The sequence below is a fragment of the Sphaeramia orbicularis genome, chromosome 11, assembly GCF_902148855.1.
Source record: "Sphaeramia orbicularis chromosome 11, fSphaOr1.1, whole genome shotgun sequence".
Taxonomy (NCBI): domain Eukaryota; kingdom Metazoa; phylum Chordata; class Actinopteri; order Kurtiformes; family Apogonidae; genus Sphaeramia; species Sphaeramia orbicularis.
The window spans coordinates 40,230,590-40,256,144 of NC_043967.1; the positions used below are offsets into that span (position 1 = coordinate 40,230,590).

Below are 25,555 nucleotides of genomic sequence, written 5' to 3' on the forward strand. Positions count from 1 at the left end.
AGTAGCTTTTTCAGCAAAATCTCTCATTAACTGAACTTAAACCCAGTGTCTCCATCCACTGTAATTTATCCAACTCCATGGGTTTTACTGGTGAATCAGTGTTGTAGAAGATGACAGTGTCTCCACGGTAACTACAGAGCCTCTGAACGTTGAAATGGGTCATATCTGATGACCTTGAAAAGATGACAAACTGTATTTTACAACAATTATTTACATGTATTGATATGATTAATGGATCAACATCTTATATCAGTAGATGATTTTGGTAGATGGTGGATGTTTGGGCTTTTATGAGTTAACACAGTCCCAGTGAAGGTTTTTTTTATTTTTATTTTTATTTTTATTTTTATTTTTATTTTTATTTTTATTTTTATTTTTATTTTTATTTTTAGTGTTAACACTGCAGTAGCCAACACATCTAAAATTAGACAATAATCTTTCAACATATTGTAATAAAAGTGGAAACTAGACCTCTGCACCACCTTTTCATGCTGTTTCCATTGTTTAGAACATCATTGACTATAGACTTCCTGATGGAAAATAAAACAGATGATTGACAGCTGTAAAGACCAATCATTGTTAAGACTCACCAAATGCATCTGGCGTCTAAAAAACAGCAACATGACACCTCTGTTTTCTTGGATAGTTTGACTTCAGCCAGTTTGTCCATCTTATTTTTATACTTATTGACAGAGAGGAGAAAATGACAGGATGATGGTCTGAAATTTTCTTGATTTCTGCTTTCTGTAGTTTTGAACTATATAAAATGATGATCACTATTTTTCTGATCAGTTTATTTGTAAGTTGAGACAAGAAAAGACAGTTTTTTATTAGTCCCACAACTCTGAATTTTTGCAAAAATGATTGACACTTGTAATCAATAATCACATTCCCAAATCCATCAGACACACAGGCAGGAACCAATCAGAGGGCCAGTAAACGGCTCCTAACTGCAGACTTCATGGCAGCTCCTTTGAATTGAATTTCAGTTTCATTTTTACACAGTGAGAGGAAAGAGTGTCATGATGAAAAAACCAGAAGCAGATACGTAGTTGTGTTTCCAGCAGCTTTAACACAACCATAAAGGATATAATAACAGGTTGAAGTGGTTGCTTGATGAGTGTTATTCCCAAACCTGCAGTTCCACAGCTCATTGTTTAGTCATCTCCCTCACAGTTTTACTATTCTGTTTGTTCATTTTTTTTTTCATTTCAGACTTCAACATGCATCCTTTTTCATGAAAAGCTCTAAAACCCATATGTTCAAAACTGCACAACACAAATACTTGAGTTATGGACAACAGTTTTAACCATTGACCAAATTCTAATCAGTTCATTCTTGAGTCCAAACTTATGCTCGCAGTAAATTTGAGGAAATTCCTTCGAAAGCTGTTGGTGACACTGATGAGAGGGACTGTTGTTGTCTTTCCTCCAGTTAGATAAAGATATATTTCAGTGGAAAAGTTTTTTTAAGTAACATTTTTGTTCAAATATTGGTGGCAGATTATTTTTAGATACACTATGTGGTTAAAATGAGACATAAAACATTCTTCTTTTCAGTGTCAAAGGGGTCATATTTGACACTTTTATTAGTCTTTGGTACATTTATTTTTGTATTTGGACCCTAATAGTTCATAAAGTTTGAATTTGAACCCTCCAGGTGCTGCAAAGCTATCTTTATATTCATTCCGGCAAAAACTGAGTAGATTTCTATAACCTGTTTTAATTCCTGCTTAATTTGTTCCGTCTATAACTAGTTATGTCACGACATTTGCACATATAAGGTCAAGACTTCTGACGAACATTTCTCTGAGTACGCCAATAATTGTTTGTCAGCAGCAGCGATTGTAGTCCATACTGAAAATATGTCCAAACTGCAAACTGATTACCTAAAATATTCAGTTGTTGGTTGAATTGACAGAGCAGCACAGCCAACAACCTGGAGGGGGTGGGGCCTGAAGTGCCTCATTTGCATTTAATGACCTTTCTGGTGTCATTACTCAGAAATAGGGTTGAAGATGGACCTGTGGAGTTGAATTAAAGAAGAATTCAGACCCAAGCATAGCATTTACAGTTTATGTAGACCACAGGGAGATGTTTAAAATGCATAATTCCATTAAAAAAAAGCAAAATATCACTCCTTTAAGTGTGGCATTTTATCCAGGAGTATGTAACAGTACAGACAGATTTATAAACATATGATTAGGGTGTTAAATGCTCGGTAAATGTGCTCCATCTCTCCACAGTTCAGGGTTTATCTCCACCAGCTGCCTCCGCCTGTGTTATGTCAGGCCTGTCCTCTTCCTGACACTGCGTAGGAATAACATACCCCTTTGCAAATTCCTCAAATTCCCAATCATATTTGTGCATCGGAGAACACTGGGACGGCAGTTTCCAAGAGAAACACTCTCTTCCTTTCAGCGCTCAGCTCGTTTCCATTGGCCAAACAAAGTTCCATCCTGCTCGGCTGGATGTCACACCACCCGTCACAGGAGAGAGTGACAGCTCACTAATGTTTGTGAGGTGGAAGCTGTGGAAACATGCCTGCTTGTTTTTCCCTCCAGCAAACTGGCACTGATCATGACTAATGTTTTCCTGCTTATGGGCAATTATTAACTTAAGATTGGTTTAACGCACAGACAGATGGGCTTTGTGGTCCACGCCAGAGCTTCTAAACATTCAAACACAGAACAACACACACTGACACTCTGTTCCACACCCACACTGACTGTCACTGTAATATGTTCCATTTAATATGGAGAAAGTGGCTATGTTTAGTGGTGGATGAAGTACTCAAATCCACTTGTACTCGGCAGAAGTACTAATACCTCACTGTGAAAGTGTCCAGTACAAGTATAAGTTCTGCAATTTTAGAATTTAACAACTACAAATCCAAATGTGTGAGCTGTACTATGTATGATTGCACCTGTATCTTATTTATGAAGACATTTACAGGTGCTAGATGTTGCGTTTTTACTTTAAATATTTAAAAATTATTGGAATAAAAGTTACAATACCTCCCTTATAGATATAGTTGAGCAGAAAAGTAAAGTTGGGCAAAATATAAATACTCAGGTAAAGTGTACAGGGTGGGGAAGCAAAATTTACAATGAACATTTAGTTGTTTTTTCTCAGCAGGCACTACGTCAGTTGTTTTGAAACCAAACATATATTGATGTCATAATCATACCTAACACTATTATCCATACCTTTTCAGAAAATTTTGCCCATTTGAGTAATCAGGAAAGCAAACGTCAGAGTGTGTGATTTGCTGAATGCACTCGTCACACCAAAGGAGATTTCAAAAATAGTTGGAGTGTCCATAAAGACTGTTTATAATGTAAAGACGAGAATGACTATGAGCAAAACTATTACGAGAAAGTCTGGAAGATACTATTAAAGAAGAATGGGAGAAGTTGTCACCCGAATATTTGAGGAACACTTGCGCAAGTTTCAGGAAGCGTGTGAAGGCAGTTATTGAGAAAGGAGGACACATAGAATAAAAACATTTTCTATTATGTCAATTTTCTTGTGGCAAATAAATTCTCATGACTTTCAATAAACTAATTGGTCATACACTGTCTTTCAATCCCTGCCTCAAAATATTGTAAATTTTGCTTCCCCACCCTGTAAATATCTCAAATACGTATTTAAGTGTAGTCCTTAAGTCAAGTTAAATAGATTCCACCACTGGCTGTGTGCTCTAATAGACAAACTACTTTAACACAAAGGTCACATGGAGAAGCATTTTTATTTACATGGTTCTGCACGTATTTAAACAATCTTCAAAAAACAAAAGGATAGGTGTTGACTACTAGTAATCAAAAACAAAAGACAAACAGACAAAACCTCTAGAATAGAGTTCCATTCATAAATTTACCACCATTAGTTTACAGTATTGGTGCATGATAAATATATTGTATGTTTGTTAAAAAAATATCCGTGCTTTTCAGTCCAACGGAAAGCACAGAAAAGATCAGTTGTGGGGTGAAATGTCCTGACTGATCCAAACTTGATCCAATATAATCAAAAAATCTGAATCTTCATCTTGAAGAATACAATACAGATCTGTTTTCCTGCAGTTTTGGCCTTCAAAAAAATAAAGGCAGAAAAATAAACTTATTTTCAAGAAAGCTTTCCTGGCCCATCAGATTAATCTGGATGGAACTCCTGATTGAATGTTGTCCACTAAAAAAATATACTGCTTGGAACATCTAAGTATTTTTATATTGATCCTAAACTTACAACACACACACACACACACACACACACAAATTATTTCTTTGTCTTTGCAAACTCCTTCCGGCCGCCTCCTTCTTTGCCAAAGTTGCGGACCCGGTGGATCTTGGCTAGCTGGTTCTCTATGGTTTTCATGATATCCACGTGGTCCGGGATGTGAACATATCGGATGTTCCTGCCCGTGATAAACAAGTCCTGAAGGTGACTGAGCTGACCCCGTCTGTCCCGATACACCACCTCCGCCAGCCTGATGTTCATGAAGGCGTCCACGTTGACCACACGGCCCTGGGCTGTGCTCTCGTTCCTCAGGTCCACTGTGGTCACCTCCCCCTGCAGACCCTGCAGCAGGACCACCATGCTGTTCTCTGCAATTGTGCGCTCTCGAATAGAGTTGCAGACTTCAGCTTGGCCGAGGGCTGATGGTGAGGATTCAGTCCCCTCTGACTCCATCAATACTGAAGATGAGGATTTCTGGATACTTGGAGATCAGAGAGAAAATGAATGAGAATCAGATTCAGCCTCATTTACCACATATGTAAAACAGACAATGCGTTCTTTGCTGACAGTTGTTGCCTCTCTAGTAGAAGATAAAAAAAAATGCAAAAAACTAAAATAAGAAACACTCTATGTACCGTACATACAAATTCTATATGCATAAAAACAGAGGTATCTAATTACATATAATAACAGCAACATTCTAGCCAAACTGATCTCAGCTCTCCTAGATCATGTAATGGAAAAATTCTAGTAAATTAACAGGGCCTTGTGAAATCTTCAAGTGTACTTTTTATACATATGTATAAATTTTTCAAGTTTGTATTCAGTGCTACATTTCACCCTTACTATGTTTACTTGAACACTCATCACTTAATTTTTTATTTTTATTTTACTAAACTGGGTTTAAATCCAAGAAAATCCTAGGGATTATTTGCAACATGTGCTAATGAGCGTAGTTGTTGCTAGAAACAAATTAATAATCTTAAAAACAATTGTCATCCTAACAAAAAATTTCTACTGGAATTTACTTTCCAGCAACCATATTTCAACTATGAGCAGATTTGATTTAGTCAGCCATACCTGGACATCACGTCATACAGGAAAAACACAACTACCAGAGATCTTGATGAATGCACAGCCTGGCTAAAAAAAGTCCCCACCTAGATTTAACTAAGCACATAGTTCAGATCCTTCCATTTCATAATTACTGCAGTGATTAAAATGTTTCTTCAACCTTGAATGATGCAGTGGCTTCTCATTTCTTAAACAATCACCAGTTTGATAGAGAACAAAAAGATTGTACTGTGTTTCAATCTGTGCTTTAAATTCACAGTGTAAAGCACAGGAATAAAATCTAAAATACAAAATCAAAATTATAATTAAACAAGATGTTGTAAAAAAGTGACAAGGTCCATTTTACTCGAGTGGAATTATTGCACTGTAGAGTAATAATGTCCTTATATCTGAATGGAATGGGATGAGCTGGACACAGTGGTCTGACTCTCCCACCAACATAAGATCTACGGGAAAAACTAATGCAACTCTGGACAGAAATAAATGTTGGGAAATTTACTGTAACATTGCATAAGCCTCATGTTGCATAAAAAGATTCCACATCAAATGCATCATATAATCAAAGTTAATGTGGTCTAAAAATAGACTGTACATGTAACTTTTCATTGGCTGGGCTGTGTATTTCATCAGAGCTGAAAACCCCACATTCTAACTGAATAATACTTCCTTAAAACCTATTCAATGGTAAAGCCTTTGAGAGGAATAAATGCATTGTAAGTACATTAAAGCAATTAAATACTTTACATTATATTTGACTACAGAATTTCAGTGTATGTATACTGTTTTTATAAACTGAAGTTACGGTCTAAATTTCCTTACACATATTGCTCTTAGATTGTATTTTTTTCTTCTACTCTTATCATTTTAATACACAGATTTTAGCCTTTTTTCCATGCTATAACAGTAATTTCCCCAGTGGATTATCTTTTAACAAAAGTTTTTTCTTGTTTTAAACTTAAGCTATTTACACGAACATCATATGCAAATTACTCTCTGGGTTTTTCCCATATTTAGTACAAATTTTAACCAAACTAAGATTCATAACTAAAACTCATTCACAGCTTTGGAGATGAGCTTTAGGATTTTGCAAAGGGAAGAAAATCCATGACATAAGATGAGTTGGTATCTACTGCATGTACTGGAGAGAGAGAGAGAAAAAAGAAAACTGCATTAGATACGACATATTTATTATTAAAATAATACTGTTTTCGCGGTCTACTTTTCTGTTTAATTAGCTTTTCTCTGTTTTCTTCCGTTTTTAACACCGTCACAGATACACTGACATAAAGAGAGCAGTTCTTTACATTATCTTAGAATGTTTTAATTTAGTTTTAAGTCTTTTACACTGAGGTTATGATCAAACTACTGTTAGCTTTGAGTGTAGCTCCGTTATCAACACCGTCCCGGTTCATTAGATCCAGTACAGACACACATTATGTCCACATCTTCTGCTGTCTCCATTAGTTACAACTTTAAATCATGAAAAAAAAAAAAAAAAAAACTCACTACAAGTATTTGGGAGAAACAACACACCGTCTAAAGATGTCAACAACTTGGTTTTCCCGCATGTACACAGACAGAACCAGGAAGAGTGCGTGATGACGTTTACGTTACGTAACTAATGTGCGTCCACATTGAACAACAGCGCCCTCTGCTGGCAGAATAAAAGCAATTCCGAATACACTGCTTTTCTACAATTGCGCAGTAATGAAGTGCAATTAAATACTTACATTCACTTATAAGTAGAAAACTGAAATAGTTAAGTTTTACTTGCCTTCCTTTTTAATTTAATGCTGCTTTATATTCTACCACAGAACATTTTAGAGAAAAATATTTTAGCTTTTATATTTTACCTAAGATTTACAATTTTTCAACGTGTTGATTTTGAAGGTTTGTGATGAACTGAATTAAATAAATGTAAATAAACCCTCAGTAGTAATATGACTGCACACTGACTACTTTTACGCTCTTGCTTTATGTACATTTTGTAGATAAAACTCATACTTTTACTTAAGTATGGTTTTAAATACTGAGTTCCTCAGGCACTTGCAGTAGAATATTAGCACAGGGCAATGTTTGCATATGATCTGAATACTTTTCCACTACAGCATTCATCCATCACTATCAATTCAAACCCATCTGTATATATGTTATGTATATACATGTAATACTTTGGATATTATTTCAGATAGCTTATAGGAAATCTGATCATATTTGTGTGTTATTTGTCTTATTCAATGCACTGCATGGAAAAAGTGAAATTGTAACTGCCTTAAACCTCAAACAGAACACTGAAAATAATTTCTCACTCAGTGAACAAATATGAGAATATAAACATCATCTTTATTGACAACATTTAACTGTTAAATAGAAAATACATTCCTTTAATACTGCAGATCATACATTGTGTAGTCCATTTATGTGTCTGTCATTTTAATGACAGTTAAGTAAAAGCATTTTGTCAAATGGAGCTCTGATTCTTTGGATATTTGTTACATCTAAGTTTAGCTACAAGCTGATGAAGTGAATACACTGCAAACTGCATATTAAAGTGATGTTCACAGTGACAGATGTGAAACGATGGTAAGGTTAAATAAAGTGTGAAATCATACTTTTTTGGCCTGAGCTATAAGATTCTGGTTTGAGCCACGACAGAAATTTCTTACAATCCAACATGAACTCCTATAATTTAATTACATTTTGACTGTGATTAACTTAGGTCATCCATCATGGCCAACAGGTCGTCTCCTTTGCTGCTGCTGGGATTTTCAACCGGTTCATCCTGTTCCATAAACTGTCCAGCAATACGAGCCAGCTCTGTGGCAGCCTGTTCATCCTGAAACAACAAAAGTTCACTTCTATTGTCCTTGTGGGGAAATTCAATGTCTGCATATAACTCATAATAGTACAAACAGTGGAAAGAACAGCGAACTGTCCCTGAGGGCACCTGGGGACCAGCTCCAGGCCTAAATCAGCACCTTTGACAAAGCTCTGACAGGAGAATTAACGCCTAGGATACATGATTTTGATGGATGTGAAAAACAGGAGGAAACCTGCATGACATGATGAGAACATGCAAACTCCACACAGAAAGAACCTGTCTGAACGGTGAAACTATGCTGCAAAAACAAGCACATAACAGGAGGGGGGAAAAAAAGCAAAGAAAATACATTAACTCCAGAAACACATAAAAACTCCACTCTGAATACCTCAACGAGTACAAACTGCCTTGAAGTGTCACTTTGTGGACCTGAGGGGATATGTGTCATGGATATGTCTGGTCTGTCTTTCACTGTGTTCTTTGTGTTGCTGTATTATATATATGTTTTACACATATAGTTGTGTGGTAATTATGTGAAATTGCTTATCCTGCCAACTTAACAGCTTCATTTAAGTTGAGATTCTGCACCTGGATTTTCAAAAAAGAAATAAAAAAATTAAAGCATGTGTAATTTTGGAATGTACATTAGTTGATTTAATGCACATAAAATGCTTTCAGATAACTTCATATCATAATAATAATAATAATAATAATAATGATAATAATAATGATAATAATAATAATAATAATAATAACAGTAAAAAGATAATAATAAAGATATTTATAACAATTAGCAGTAAAGTCAAAACAGTGTTACCTGTGATGCACATTATGTGATATAAAACATGAAACCTCAGTGTGAAAACCAACTGTTAAAACAAATAATAGTCTTTTCTGCAGCACAGCTATCTCTCTAATTAAAGTAAACAGAACAAGTTTATGGGTTCATTCATACTGTGTTTTCCACATGCATTCAGGTCCTCTTTTCGGTTCAGACAGAGGTTACAAACTGGTGATTTATGGCACTACCTGCATTGCTTGAATATTTATGACTCCAAACAAGGACTCCTCAGTTCCACCAGATGCTCCCCTGTTAAACCAAAATATAAAGCAATACATAAGAACAAAAATCAGAGGAATGAGGATTTACTTTAACGTATTTGGAGAAAATTTTGAAAGCCACTCACGCCTCCTCCTCCTCTGCATCTGTTGTGAACAGGTTGATCCTGAAGACAGTTTCAGTGTTGGGCGTGTGCTCGGCCTTCATGCTGCCCATCAGACGGGCCAACAGGTTCAGTTCCTCTTTAGCCAGGAGGTTGGGAGTGTTATCTGTCTGCTGCATCATGAAAGAGGGTGGAAAATGAGGAATAAACCAAAAAGAGGATGTTAAACTCAAACAACAGTTTACAGAAGCTTTGTTGAGAGTCACAGGTGAAAGTTTATCATGACACATTCTATTTTCTCACATCATAATGATTAATGACTTCCATCCAAGTAAGAGACAACAACATAAAATTGTGTAAAGTAATAAATACAGTAAATGCTAATTTTCAAAGGGAATTTGTATTACTGCCCTAAATCAGGGCCAAACTCATGTTGATCACGGTTTATTTTAGTTTTAATTCAGGTCTACTGTAGTCTATATGCACCATGGAATTAAATGACAAAATTACAATATATACAAAAGACTGAGTGTAAGGTGTATAAACCATATTAAACTGTCATGTACAGTCACATATAGATTTATTCCACAGCAGATACAGTATTAAAAATACTTATTGGGGCCACTTCAACATTTTTCATAAAAACAACTAGAGCAGGGTTGTCCTGTGTGAAAATGTGAGTCATAAATCTGACCATAGATCCTTTAAATGTTTAATTTATAAAATAAAAAATGCAATAACCTGCATTTAAATTAACAACAAAATCCCAATTTTCATAAGAATAAGTGACATGTAAATGAAAAATGTCCGACACTGAAAACAGTCTAGAAGAAACTAAGAACATACTATCCAAAGATGTTAAAGATCATGTTGAGATTTTACTTCTACTTGTACTTCCAGAGCTATATTTTGGCAGTAGAAATAGGAATAAAGCAGCACTAGACTTACTAATAACTGAATAACTATGGGTGTGTTTCATTTATGATCTGAGAAGGTGATTCTACACTGTAAAAAATGACTGTAGAATTAACACCAAAAAGTTGTAAAACTGCAACATAAAAAAACTACAAGCGAAAATACAATACAACGTTATTTATTAGAAATTATTAAATTAAATATAGCTGTATTTTTACTGGAAGAGTATGTGAACCAAACCAGATTTGTATGTGGCAAGGTTATTATCGTTAACGAAAACTAACGAAATGACAAAAAGTAGAATTGTAAAAACATTTTCGTTAACTGAAATAAATAAAAACTACAATTAAAAGGAAAAAAATGATAACGAACTGAAACTGTATTGTGTGCTTATAAAACTAACTAAAACGTATAAAAATTATGGATAAAATTTCCTTCGTTTTTGTCTTTGTCAACGTCGGATTGATACAAAAGTGATTTATTTCGCTCTAGCAGTTTTAGCTAGCGGCACCATACGACACTTCACTGTCTGTCACTTCTGGACACTTGTTGTTTAGAGTCGTCTTCTGGTCCTCACTACCTGGAAACATGGAGACTAAAGTTGGGAGAAAGCAGCAGAGTCGTGTATGGGATTTATGTGAATATGACAACGAAGAAGATAAAAGATACGACAAAACTTAAACTAATACTAAAACTAAGCATTTAGAAAAAAATGAAAACTAATAAAAACAAGCAAACCTGCTCTAAAAACGAATTAAAACTAACTGAATTATAGAAAAATAAGCCAAAACTAAATAAAACTAAACTATAATGAAAAATCCAAAACTATTATAACCTTGGTATGTAGAAATTATGTGTTTCTTTTGTTTCAAGAAAATAAAACTATAAATTGAAAAACAGTGTGGTGCCGTTTAAATTGCAAGACCACAATGTTGAAATAACAGCCTATTTGCATTTTTTTTTAAATAAAAAAAAAAAAAAGTAAACATTTAACAATTATGTAAAACAGTGGGTGGCTGTGGTTCAGTTGGTAGAGCAGGTTGTCCGGTGACCAAAGGGTTGGCAGTACGAATCCTGGCTCCACATGTCAAAGTGTCCTGAATTGCTCCCAGTACGGCCTGGTGGCTTTGTGAAGCGCTTTGGACACCATGAACGTGTATAAAATATGCTATACAGGGTGGGGAAGCAAAATTTACAATATTTTGAGGCAGGGATTGAAAGACAGTGTATGACAAGTTAGTTTATTGAAAGTCATGAGAATTTATTTGCCACAAGAAAATGTACATAATAGAAAATGTTTTTATTCTATGTGTCCTTCTTCTTTCTCAATAACTGCCTTCACACACTTCCTTAAACTTGCGCAAGTGTTCCTCAAATATTCGGGTGACACCTTCTCCCATTCTTCTTTAATAGTATCTTCCAGACTTTCTCATAATAGTTTTGCTCATAGTCATTCTCTTCTTTCCATTCTAAACAGTCTTTATGGACACTCCAACTATTTTTGAAATCTCCTTTGGTGTGACGAGTGCATTCAGCAAATCACACACTCTTTGACGTTTGCTTTCCTGAATACTCATATGGGCAAAAGTTTCTGAAAAGGTATGGATAATAGTGTTAGGTATGATTATGACATCAATATATGTTTGGTTTCAAAACAATTGACGTAGTGCCTGCTGAGAAAAAACAATTAAATGTTCATTGTAAATTTTGCTTCCCCACCCTGTATAAGTGCAGTCCAGTTAAATCTACACATTCATTCATTTTCTGAACCCGCTTTATCCTCACTAGGGTCACAGGGGTCGGTTGGAGCCTATCCCAGCTACATAGGGGCATTGCTACACATTACTCCATAAACAATAACATAAACATTAACCATATGTTTACGGTTTGATGGATTTTTTACAGTACTGGTAACCAGCTTCGTAAAAACAATGGGATTTTTTTTTTTTTACAATGAAACAGTGCCAATACCACTGCCTGAAACTGAAACACCCGTGTGGTTTCTGCCTTAACAAACCATATTTTGTAGCTCTAACCTAAAAATAGCTGTAATCTGGGCCTATTTCTGCTAGAAAGCACTGAGAATTACCTTCACTGTGGGTGCTTTGGATGTGTGCGTCTCCTCTAGATGGTTCATGCTGTATCTTTTAAATAAAATACAAGCATCAAAAAGTGGGATTGCAAAGGTAAAGTCTTCAGGTATGTACAGTGGTATCAGTAGCACAAACATTAGTCATGGAGAAATGTAAAGGTAACATTAGCTGGATTCAAACGTGGTTAAGTCTCATGAGGTCCACTCATCATCACCACATACATACATGTTTAAACCCAGTCTGATGACTCGGTCTCCATGCAGGTCAAAACTCCCCACTCTGAGGGGGCTGCTGTAACTTCCTCCTGTAGGAAACTCATGCCGTCTCACTTCTCTCCCCTTTCTGTCGAACGCCCTGATCAAACAGAAAGCATGTGGTGGCATGTGATAGAAACTCAATAAGTTGCAAAGTCATCGGGAAACTAAACCAACCTACATTACCGTGCACATTTAAATACTTGGTTCACAGATGAGATGCTTAATTTTCATTCTTTTTATATATTTCATAAACAGGGGTTTGTACTTTGAAAAGCCACTATAACTCTGAGCAGTGGAAGAGTGCATTAACAATAAGAAAAAACAAACTTTATTTTAAAATGAGGTCAAATATAATTGTAAAATGAAAAAAAGAAAAAAAACCCAACACTAATAGAATAAATTTGGGTACAGCTAAATATAACAGTGTCAGGAAAGTCCAAATCCCTTCACTGGTCCAGTTTATAAAGATTAGATTTTTTTGTTTGACTATGACTCATCAGTCAGGGTTTTCACCACCGTTTATCTTTGGTCATCATTGCACCATAGATTAAGCGATTATAATTTTCTTAGCATTTAAAGAGCTCATGTAGTGCTGATATTATGTGTAGTATTGAGGGACGTCACCAGAACACACTAACAAATCAACACTATACCGTTTGTCCCAAAAATATTACAATCGGACTTTCCGCATCGATAACTTTCAAAATAATCAAACCATCTACATGCTCTTTCAGGGTATGAAACTATAACTTGTTACTTCCATCTTGCAGAAAACCCTATTTAATTTGGTTGAGTGGTCACGGGAAATGGGGATCTTTGTAAAGCATGTCATGGGCTCGTTTCTTCCAAGTTCGGCACTTAGAAGCTTTTGGAATCCATATGAATGAAAATATTTTGCTGACAACTGAGAGGGCAACTAACAAATGAATTCAAATTCTGTGCAAAACATTATGTCAGCGGTGTGTACTCGTGTGAGATTTTGTTGTTGAAAGATGTATTGATTTGATCTCTCAATTACCATTTTGCATTTGTTCCCTAAGAAGCTAACATCTGTTGACAAGTGTTTCACTTTGATTCTTGTCTATCCAATACTCAAACTGCATATTCGGTATGGTTGGTCAGCAACTAACTCCTGTGTTGATAATTTCACATCTTTCTTTAATCATTCATTTTCACACCTTGCCAATGTTTGCAAAACTCAGTAATCTGCTTCCTTTTTGATGTAATTCATTAATCATTTCATTAGCTGAAAATGAAAAGAAACAAACTGTCAGCTTTTCAAATGAGATGTTTTTGTGTGAGAACACAATGAACAACTTCGTATTTGTAAGGTGTGAACACAATAGACAACATGTCTCCTTACAGAACTTGGAGGGAAGGGACTTCTGACATGTTTTACAAAGATCCTCATTTCTCCGTGACCACTGAAGCAAATCAAATGGGGTTTTCTACAAGATGTAAGTAATAAGTTATAGTTTCATGCCCTGAAATTGCATTTTGATTGATTCACTATTTCTAAAGTTATCATTGCAGAGAGTCATATTGTATTTTTTTTTTGGAACATTCGGTATATCCACAGTATGTGTCACTCATTGGATAAAGTATAAAGCTCATTGTTTACACACATCTGTATTATGGTGTCATCCAGTTTTCTTCTTCATATTAAAACTCAGACCTGGTTATTTTGAGAGTCGGTTAAAATAACTCTGTCTTAATAATCTTCACATGCTGCGTCAGCTGATAGTTTACATTATAGCTATGTTAGCTTAGCTCTGATTTTAGACTGAAAAAAACCACAGTAAAACCATACATTACCGATTTTCTGTACATTTTGTGTCATCAATAGCTACACTAAAGATCTGTTTGGAATCGTCCAAACAAGGTCAGAACTGTAACAGTTTAGTCTGAACCGTGGATCATAATCACTATCATAATCATAATCACTCGTGTAGAAGAAATGCTGTGATTTCAGTATCAAACTTCATTCTTTTCATGTAAAGCTGTGTGCAGTGGTAAAAACAACAACAGTATTTGTAGCTTTTATCACTTTGTCACTTTCTTTGACTCTAAAAGTTGTTTCTTATTGGTTCTCACCCCACCACTTTCTGATGCTTTGGTCAAAAGTGGTAATAGTTTTCCTCAGAGTGACTCACTACTCCCTCTCGTGGTCACACCCCCCTCCAAATCCATTGGTGTAAACATATTCAGCCCATATCTCTACAATCCAATACATTTGTGTCTTTGTCAGAACCTTAGAGCTCTTTATTCTAAACACTCTAATGATAACTTTAGGTGTGTTTTTTTTTATTTTTTATTATTGCAATATAAAAATACTACATATACAGTTGCGGGAAAAATTATTAAACCATCAAAAGTCATCAAAAACAATGGTTATGCAATTAAGCACTATCTCCTGTGTATATCATGTGAATTAAACAGACAGAAAAGAAAACATGGAATCCCTAAAAGCACTGTTTTTGTCAGTACAATGCCATAGATATTGATATAAGAACTAAAGTGATTTTGGTTATCATCAAGAAAACATGGGAAATGGCCAAATATCAGCTCTGAAATTATACTATTATGAGCTATTTTTGTTGTTGTCATTATATTTTTTCCAAACTAATGTACCTTTAGTTGTAAAATGAACAAGAAATTGAAGAAAACAAGGGCGGTCTAATAATTTTTTCCATGACTATAGACCCTTTAACAACCACCAACTGCCCCTGTCTCATGGGAGCAGATTCAAAACAGGTCAGACTAATACAGTTTTATATTTTTTCAGCACTACTTGATGTATTTCCAGTCACAGCCCATTACTATTAATTTACCTCATAGTTAACTATCGGAGCACATTCAGTGTTGTCCACCTCCTACCTGATTAACCCAGGAACATCTGTCTTGTAAGGCACTGGGCCTGATGTCCCCAGTGCAAAGCGTCCATTTGGATTCTGGACCTTGTTTTTCAGGAAAAGTGATACCTAAGAAGATGTAATAAAATAATCAGTAATAGCCTTTATTGTGATTTTTTTCGTGATATGGGTGAGGCCGAATGAAACGCAAAGGACTCACTCGAACATGCAGGTCTTGAAAAAATATGAGCAATGTTTGTCTGAGAAGTTGGAATTCACCCTCTGACAAAGATGAGTAGACCTACGTTAAAACGAAAACAAAAACAGGCCACACAGGATGTGCACATGGAAGATAACATCTGACAGTTGGAATGTACACCATATGGACTGTCATTAAGTGGAGACTATTGTATACTGTGGTGATACACATCTGCTGTATGTGGATTTTGGTATTATCATGGTAAATGATAATGTGAGCTCTGAGCAGTACCTCAATGATCTTCCTGTGTGTCTCCTCCACCTGGTTCAATACCGCAGGAGTGTCTTTCACAAACTCCCTGATGGTATCTATGTGATTGTAGGAGATGAGCAGCAAGTCTTTGGGGCGCGGACAAAGAAAAACTTGATATTTGAAAGCCATGACCATCAGTTCATAGAGCTACATGAAGGGAATCAGAAGAAAACATTTAGATATTTTGATTTTACAGTAGAAATAGAAACTTGACTTAACCCATAAAGACCCAAACCTCCACCCTCGACCTAAACTATCAACTGATCTAAACTGTTTAGTACCAGTTGAACCACTAATCCTATCAATACATGTAAATAATTGATGTAAAAGTACAGTTTGTTATCTTTTCATGGTGATCAGATATGACCTAGAGCACAGGTATCAAACATGCAGCCCGGGGGCCAAATCCGGCCCGCCAAAGGGTTCAATCCGGCCCCTGGGATGAATTTGTGAAATGCAAAAATTACTGAAGATATTAATAACTAGAAGCACTCAGAGAGCGCAGACCTCCGCCAAGGCTGATCAGTGGCCCCCCCCCCGTGGGCCCCCCCACCCCCGATCACCACCAAAATTTAATCATTTCTTCCTTATCCCATTTCCAACAAACCCTGAAAATTTCATCCAAATCTGTCCATAACTTTTTGAGTTATGTTGCACACTAACGGACAGACAAACAAACAGACAGACAGACAGACAGACAGACAGACAGACAGACAGACAAATCCTGGCAAAAACATAACCTCCTTGGCGGAGGTAATCAAGGATGTTGAAATCATTTTAGGTCATTTCTGTCATGTCGGCTCCCAGACTGTGTCTGGATTTGTCTGTCTTTTATGTTGTCTGTCATTTCCTGTTTTAGTTTGTTAAGTTTCCCTCATGTGTCATGTCTGGTGTCTTTACTTCCCTTCCCTGATTGTTTCACCTGCTCCTGATTACCTGACTCCACCCTGATTGTCTCCACCTGTGTCCAATTGTCTTCCCGCCCTCTTGTGTATTTAAACCCTGTGTCTTCCCCTGTTTGTTTGCCAGTTTGTGTTCTACACTTGTGTGCTCACTTACCAGCGTTTTGGAGCCTGTCAGTCTGTCTGCCTGTTTTGACCCGTTTCGTCTTTCAACCACTGATTCTGCCCGTTCCTGTTCTGCCTGCTCGTCTATGACCTGGTTCGTTTACCCGACTCCGATTCTGCCTATTCCCTTTGATACCTCAGCCTCCACTGATTACCTGTGTTTTGACCCTGCGCCTGGATTACTGACCGTGAGTTATTGCCTGTCCCTCATGTACCGTTGCCTTATGATCTGCTCTCCCGTGTATGACCTGGCCTGTTTTTTGACCTCCCTTTGTTTGTTCCTAGTCGGGGTTTCGTTGGGTTTTTCCTGGCTCGGCCATGCTGGTCGCCAGCTGATTCCACTCATGGCCCAGACGTCAAGCCCCGGATACAGTGGCATCACAGATTCATTAATTATTCTGTGTTGTGTTTTTTCCTTTGTTAAAGTGTTCAATAAACACACTCGACTTCATGTCTGTCCATTGGTCTTGCATTTGGGTTCAGCCTCTGTACTAGTCCCATCACAATTTCAATCCAAAGTGGATCACACCAGTAAAATACTATCATAATAACCTTTAAATAATGAAAACTGTAAATTTGTCTGCTTGTTTTAGTGTAAAAAAAGTTAAATTACACAAAAGTCAACATTTACAGACTAGCTTTTTACAAAAAATGTGAATATCTGAAATGACTTAAGAGAAGTATATGGAATTTTAATAATATTCTCCCTGTTATTTAATGTTTTGTGTATTTGTAGATCCACTGTGATCTCTACATTGTGATTCACATTTATAAATGATAAACTAAGGTGCAATATTGTTAACAGTGCACTTATTTTACTAAAGAATTTTCAGGTTCATGTTATGTTCAAGTACAATTCGTAGATTTAAAAAATTTTCATTACAAAATTTACTTTTTTTACTCAAAGTTCTTATCCTATTATTTTACTGGTCTGGCCCACTTTATATCATATTAGGCTGAATGTGGCCCCTGAACTAAAATGAGTTTGACACCCCTGACCTCGAGGCTCCGTATTGAATGTGAAAACACCGTCATCTTCTACAACATGGATTCACCAGTAAAACCCATGAAGTTGGATCAATGACAATGGATTGAATGTTCAGTTAATGATAAATTTGACTGAAAAAGTCCCTTTTTCTTCAGTTTTCTCTGTTTTTGATATAATAATCCTCAATGTTAATCTGAGTTTTTATGAACATCTACATGATCAGTAAATGAAACACAGAAAAATACTTGATTTACACTAAAAATTCACAAAAACAGAGGATAATATTATACATGGCGATAAATCACTAAAGAAAAGTGAAATAGAGAAAAATTCATTTTGAAACTGACACAAAAGTACCATTAGGTCTTTATGGGTTAATAAGATAGATTTTATGAGGTTAAATCCCTGAAAAATAAAAGGGGACCTGAAACACTCAACAATATTACTGTAGTTTATTGTATTAATATCTTAGGTAAGATATGGTGCTGTACTCACTTAGATTTGTTATAGAAGTAAATTATATTTCACTTTGTCACCATCAGGGTGTCACCAAATTGAAATAAACTGGGCGATGACATCAGGTTGTCTCTGCTGTTAGCTTGTTGATCAGTTGGCATTTCTGAAGTAAACATGATTTTTGAGATATCCCTGTAGGTCGCTGCTGAAAGGTAACCTTCAGTAGCTACTAAAAAAAAAGAAGCCAATGCAAAGAATTAAAATGTGCAGTAAGTTGAATGTCCACTGGGGTGGCAGCTCCAAAAGTGAGTCTGTCCCCATAGATCCCCATGTAAAAAAAGTAAACATGTTTACAGCCTAATACAACAAACAGTTTTGCTCTCTATTATTCACTATCCTGGGTGAATTTGATATAATTCATTGGTTTAGGCCATGTAGCTGGAAAATAAAAAACATAAAAACTCCAGTTTAGGTCACTGAAAATGACAATTCTGAAAAGTCAGACCAAAGCAGAGATTTTGGAAAACTCTGTTTTTGTGTGTACAAGAGGAAACAGAGTTTTAGGGTCTCAAACAGTATGCAACCAAAAGTGCATTATCGTCATTTGTGCGACCTGTGTTTCTCCTAACCCTAAACCCTGTGATAATACTCCACAGCAATTTTATCCACGGTTTGTGCAGATGAAAACTTTTCTGAAAATGATCTGGTGTGTACAATGTTATTATTGAAAACACAGGTGGATAAATATCTGGTTTTATAAATAGTCAGCGATGTGTTCACATAGCCATAGATTTTCCAAAATAAAAAAATTAATCTTATTAGATTATGTCATCTGTCAGCTAGCTGGCTAATTAGCATAATTAATGTGTTTATTCATTCAGAGATCAAACACAAATGCATATGTTAACATTTATTTAGTAGCTGAAATTACTTGGTAGATGTTATTACTGTTATTAGCATTATTATAATACTCTTAGTGGATGCGGTTAGTGTTTTCAGTAATCTCTCCTCCAACTACACCCACTTGTTTCCATAAAACCAACATGTCAGTGACCATGTCGCACTTAATGAAGCTTAAAATTGCCGTTCACAACCATGATGTCACACAGGGTTCGTCCACTATTTAGATATGTTCATGGTCACAGCACTGATTATATGTCAGTATAAAATGCTGATCATATTACAAATAACCACTTGATTAAATATTATCAGAATATTTATGACAGGAAGAACACGTTTTGCAGTATCATATATTACCTAAGGTACAAATATCATAAACCACAGTTTGTATTTTTCAGGTCCTCATTTAAAAAGTCATTAGAGAGCCACAGTCATAATCCCATAGCCCCACAGAACTACACTTCAAATGTCAATGGAAAGAGACAAAATATGCAAATAGAAAAGCTACAAACCAGAAAACCACAGAAGTGAAACTGTCTTTCTCCAAAATCTGTTCAGAGCTGTTGAAGATGTCTTTGCAACTTCAACATGACCAGACTTGTAGTCATTTTGACCTCTTTTAATACTTTTTGCTCCTCACTCTTACAGGCTGAGGTAAAATGTGCCAAGTTATTAGCTGTTTAGGTGTATGTGATGTGTATGACATTCAACGAGTGATACAGGCCACTGAGCGGCTTCACACAAAACCAGATGTTTTTTTTTTTTTGTTTTTTTTTTTTACAATCTTTGGCACAAACTGTGATTTTCTTGGCTCATGAATTTATCTTTTATTATCTTTTTCTGAAGGTAGGTCCCATGGGGAGCAGAGGAAGGGTTGTAACTTTGACTCTCTATGACAGACAGGACTTATAAGGTCATTTAATTATTAGCCCTGTGGGTCAAATGGACAGACCATACTCATAACTATACTTAAACACTAGAAATTTAGCATAAAATAAAAGACTTAATTGACTTGCTTAAATACTGTCCTGAAAGGATCTATGGAGTACATACCCTGTCCATACTGGCTGGGTTCAGCCTCATGATGGAGGTGTGTGCTAACCGGGTCAGCACTGTTTTCATCGTCCTGTGAGAATACAGCTGCTGAGGTTTGAGAAGTTCATCCATAAAGCTTTTACTAAACATGGTCCCAACGATGTCATTCATGACTACAAAATGGAGAAGCAAAAGAAAAGGTTAGGTTGGTGTTTTCAACCCTGGGGTTTGGGACCCTACATTTTGTCGACTGGAATTCAAATTGGGGTCTTCTGAAATTTCTAGTTATTGATTAAATAAAAACAACAACTTACTAATAGAAAATATTTGGTGAGTTGAGAGAGACAATCATAATACATAAAAGACGACAAACTGTGAAGCTGAAACTGAAGCACTGTGGTACTGTTTATCTGTCAAATGTTCTTTGCGGTCAGTTTCAGATGCTGCAGCTCTTTCATAATTCATAGTTTGAGTTCTTGTTTGTTCAGTATTAATTGTCAGCCTTGTAAATCCAAGCTGGACTGACTGTACATATCCTGACTAAGGAAAATAAAATTCTCACTTTGTGCAGTAATTTACACCTGGCTTTTCTGCCTCTGTACATAATAATATATATCATATAGGCTAAATGTCATCTAAAATCAACATTTATTTGCAACATAGTATACCAAACTACAGGGTGTCCCATAAGTCTCCATACATAGGAGACATAATACATATGGTTCTAACATGTATTTCTTTATATTTCTTCTTTATAGTTCTTCAGCAGTGGAGGACACACATTGAAATGTGTTCCCGACAAAATGGCAGTCATATAGAGCATATTATATAAATAAAAATGGTTTATGTCAAGAAACGTGTATTTTTCCTATGTATGGAGACTTATGGGACACCCTGTATTACATGATCAAAAACAAATAATTTTAGCAAAAAAAAAAAAAGTCTCTGTTTTGAATGTCTGGGGTCAACATAAATTTGTGATGTTAAAATGGGACACCAAAAAAGCCAAAAAAAAAAGGTTGGGAACCACTGCTTTAGTAGGAGTGAGCAGCAAACAGATATTTTTCATTTTGCATCATAAATGATACCTGTGGAGTCATGCAACTGTTATTTTCACATCTGTAAAATACAACATACTGCACTGAGGAACTATTAGCAGAAAGTACTGTACGTGCCATGGTTATTACCTTCATGACGCATTGTGGGATAGTTTGAGTCTGTCATATGAATTTCCCTTGGGATTAATAAAGTATCTATCTATCTATTACATGATCAAAAACAAATTAATTTTAGCAACAACAACAAAAAAAAGTGTCTGTTTTGAATGTCTGGGGTCGCCAGAAGTTTAATGTTAAAATGGATTGGGAACCACTGGTTTAGGTGAAAGTTTCACAAGTTTACTGCTGAAATAAATGAATGTTTTATATATAGAGTACATTACTGGATCTAAAGTTTGTAAATGACAGATCACAGGGAAGAAGGTAAAGCATAAGTACCTCTTTTTCTGTCATTCTCTGACCACATGCCTGCAGCCGAGGGCGTGTGAGAAGGAGAAAAAAACAACTGTCACCGTCTCATATGGAAAATATGAGATGTTCATTTTCTATGCTGACGTCTCACTGCTACAGGTTGACAGGAGGAGGGATATATAACTAGAGGGTACACAAGTGAGACCTGTCACTTGCAGTCTCTACCTTTCTCCGAATTATCCTCAGACGTGTTCTGGGCCTGCAGCCGTTGGTCCAGAATGTAAAGCATTTCTCCACCAAGGTTAATGAAAACCAGAGGGAGGGTTCTCATAGACATCTTGCTGAGAAAAGAGGGGATTAACCCTCAGGGTGAAAACTGGAGCTGGTGCAGAAGTAGGCTTGAAAAACAAACCAACCTGTGGCAAAACTGACAGGCGTTTGTCATTTCAAAGACATTATCTGATCATTTGTATTTGAGCTGGTGCTCAAACTAGAACTGCACATGCTAATTCTCATCTGATCGCTGCAAATAACCTCTTTGATTAAGATGCAACAGGTGGTCGGAAGAGGATCAGCAGTGGCCTGTGAGAAGCTTATTGGACAGGATCAGAACGACGTGACTGTACAGCACAGCCAATCACAGAAGAGAACTGAAGAGTAGATGAATATGGCCTGATCACAATCAAGGGTACCAGAAAGGGTGCACATATAGATAAAAAATAATAATGCTCTATCAAAAAATCAGACAGGCCATTTTATTTGTCTGATATTTCTCTTTTAAAGTCCAAAATAGTTTTGTATTATGGTGTCTACTAAAAATTTCACAGGCTTGTACCCCTGTCAAATCAGAAATTATTCAGTGTACGGACACTACAGCCTAATAGCCTCCATATTTAATGCCTACAAAGATATACAAATGTTTCAGCACTCAGGAGAATCATGCATTGTTTATTGCATAGATGTCGTGTCCAAAGCATGCGTGCTGAAAAATTCCATATATTGACAGAAACAATAAAATTAGACCCACGTACTTTGAATATGGTGTACGGACACTACTTGGTGTATGGACTCTACCAGATTGGAATGGAAATCTGTCTTACCACATGGATGCACCTCTGTTAGATCTGTAACTAAGTCTTCCTGGTACAGGAGGAAATAAACATTTGTGAACAAGTTAGAACAATATATCTATAAGGCATATACGCCATATTATTGATGGAAGTATATTGGTGTACGGACACTACATGAATTTTGGTGAACAACGCGCCATTGAAAACATGCGGTTGGACGTAAACATCCGTTTGACACATTGTTACCAAATGTTCTGCAGCCAGGAAGCAGACCAAAATCTGTCTAGTAGTGCATATTTAGTCACAATAATACTGAAATAACAGGTTCCCATTCTATTATTACAATTAAAGGGCTGTAAAAGAAGGGTTTTCAGAACAAAATGGTTGATTGTCTTAATACTGAAAATAAGAATTGATAATCAAACAGCTGTTCAACAAAAATGATCAATAAATGAAAAGCAATGTGATGTGTGTATTTTGTAATAAAAAAGACACAGGAGGTGAGTAGTAATTATTTATTGTGTTACAAACATTATGTACAATAATTTTGCTCTCTTATAACAATAAAATTGTGCACATTTTCATGCTCATTGGGTCGCCATTTTATCAGTTTTTATCTGATTTTCTTCAAATTTGGAGGATTGCAAGATCTAGTAATAAGATGGCCAAAGAAACATTTTGGGAATGGTTTTGGGGGGATCTTTTTGCAATACTGATTAATAACCGATGCAAATATACTTGTTCACCTTGATTGTGATCAGGCCAACACAAAACAGATGCATAAAATAAGCACGATGAGCAATTCTAAGTTGTTTTAAAAGTGTGTTCAGGTTTATTAAATTGCATATTTTGTTTCAATGTTGGTTTCATGCAAGGTTATAATAGTTTTGGATTTTTCATTATAGTTTAGTTTTATTTAGTTTTGACTTTTTTTTCTATAATTTAGTTAGTTTTAATTAGTTTTTAGAGCAGGTTTGCTAGTTTTTATTAGTTTTCATTGTTTTTCTAAATGATTAGTTTTAGTTTTTTCATATCTTTTATTCACATAAATCCCAGACAGGACTCTGCTGCTTTCTCCCAACTTTAGTCTCCATGTTTCCAGGTAGAGTGGAGACCAGAAGATGACTCTAAACCACAAGTGACAAGAAGTGACGGACCGTGGAGTGTCGTATGGTGCCGCCAGCTAAAATTGCTCGAGTGAAATAAATCGATTTCATATCAATTCGACATCGACAAAGATGAAAATGAAGGAAATTTTATCCATAATTTGCATACTTTTTATTGTTATTATTGTTTTTTAATTATTTTATTTGCACATCATAAAACAGCAAAAGAAAATTTAAAAAAACAACATTCAAACAAGTAACATCATTGTGCAGGAGAGGTTAGAAGCTAAAAAAGGCTTATATGAATACCTCCCCGGAAATGAACAATACACAGAAAAATAAATAAATAAATAAAAATACAATACTAAAGAAAAAACAATAAAAATGCAAATCACATTACAAATCATCAAATCAAAATATATACAGCCTTACATTTTTTCATGAATTAAAGTCCTTTTCAGATGCTTTTTAAACAATGATAAAGTAGATGCTGATTGATGTTCCTGTTATAGATTATTCCACAGATTTGGTCCACAATATATATTTAGTTAGTTTTGTAAGCACACAATACATTTTCAGTTAGTTATCATTTTTTCTTTTAATTATAGTTTTTATTTATTTCACTTAACGGAAATGTTTTTTCAATTCTAGTTTTCGTCATTTCGTTAGTTTTCGTTAACGATAATAACCTTGGTTTTGTGTCACTTAAAATGACATTAGCACCATTTTTAACCAAAAGTATGGTTTAAGAATGATTCCTAACCCTTTCATGCATGAATTATAAGAACATTAATCAAGATTTTTTTCCTCAGTGTTTTTATTCCTCTTTAGGCATAAAAAAAAAAAACAATGCGATTGATTTTTCACGAACTTATTTTTCATAGAGTTACAAAAATATCCTCTCAGCTGAAAACGATGTGTTTAATTTTAGATGCAAAGAAACATGTATTTGCTGATTGACTGTGAGAAAACTATGCAATAAAAACATTTTTAATGCTGCTAATCTGATATTTTCTCACATTTTAACATACCTGCATGGAGATGATATGCAAAAAACCAGCAAATTTTATTAAAAAAACAAAAAACAAAACAAACAAAAAAAAATAATTATGGTGTAATAACAATTAGGATTAGCATGTAACTTTGCATAAACAGCAAAGTTACAGTAATGGTATGAGTGTCAGTGTATGGGATGGTGCATAAGTGTCCACTCTGTCAGCTGGTGTGGAACTAAAACAACAAATTCTTTATTCTTCTATTTTGGTTTTAATTACACTGGTCTACAAGGAAAATGCTTCCAGAATAAAAGTAATGAAATTTTACCACATGACAGTCACTGATGAAGAAAAATCAAGTCAAAAATGCTGGTTGGCTGAACTTTCCAAGATACAGCCTTGGGTCAAAATGTGAAATTCAAGAATTAACGAGAGAATGGGTTTGACTCAAAAGGAATATTTGTCTCAGAGCTACAAGATCTACTTCAAAACACTGTCTGCACATTAGAATACATTCACTTTACAGGTTCTATTTTGCGGAAGGTTTA

The 25,555-nt window shown here is 35.6% G+C and overlaps 2 protein-coding genes across 9 annotated transcripts; both read right to left on the reverse strand.

The window, feature by feature from the left end:
• Positions 1-3,822: 3,822 nt before the first annotated feature.
• lsm10 (LSM10, U7 small nuclear RNA associated) lies at positions 3,823-7,028 on the reverse strand. 7 transcript variants are annotated; one of them, XM_030146472.1, is made up of 2 exons: positions 6,819-7,028; positions 3,823-4,716 (listed from the first exon to the last, which is right to left on the reverse strand). In XM_030146472.1, exons 1-2 carry the CDS (start codon positions 6,875-6,877, stop codon positions 4,275-4,277), a joined length of 501 nt encoding a protein of 166 aa, XP_030002332.1. In that variant the 5' UTR covers positions 6,878-7,028; the 3' UTR covers positions 3,823-4,274. The 7 variants fall into 7 exon arrangements, with proteins under 7 accessions (XP_030002332.1, XP_030002331.1, XP_030002333.1 ...); XM_030146471.1 differs by having other exon boundaries at positions 6,816-7,027; XM_030146473.1 differs by having other exon boundaries at positions 6,843-7,026.
• Positions 7,029-7,632: 604 nt separating this feature from the next.
• oscp1a (organic solute carrier partner 1a) lies at positions 7,633-22,397 on the reverse strand. 2 transcript variants are annotated; one of them, XM_030147842.1, is made up of 11 exons: positions 22,062-22,397; positions 21,864-21,893; positions 20,386-20,540; positions 15,901-16,068; positions 15,631-15,711; positions 15,436-15,539; positions 12,527-12,655; positions 12,298-12,352; positions 9,318-9,463; positions 9,160-9,220; positions 7,633-8,145 (listed from the first exon to the last, which is right to left on the reverse strand). In XM_030147842.1, exons 1-11 carry the CDS (start codon positions 22,171-22,173, stop codon positions 8,020-8,022), a joined length of 1,167 nt encoding a protein of 388 aa, XP_030003702.1. In that variant the 5' UTR covers positions 22,174-22,397; the 3' UTR covers positions 7,633-8,019. The 2 variants fall into 2 exon arrangements, with proteins under 2 accessions (XP_030003702.1, XP_030003701.1); XM_030147841.1 differs by having other exon boundaries at positions 9,318-9,466; positions 22,062-22,396.
• Positions 22,398-25,555: the final 3,158 nt, after the last annotated feature.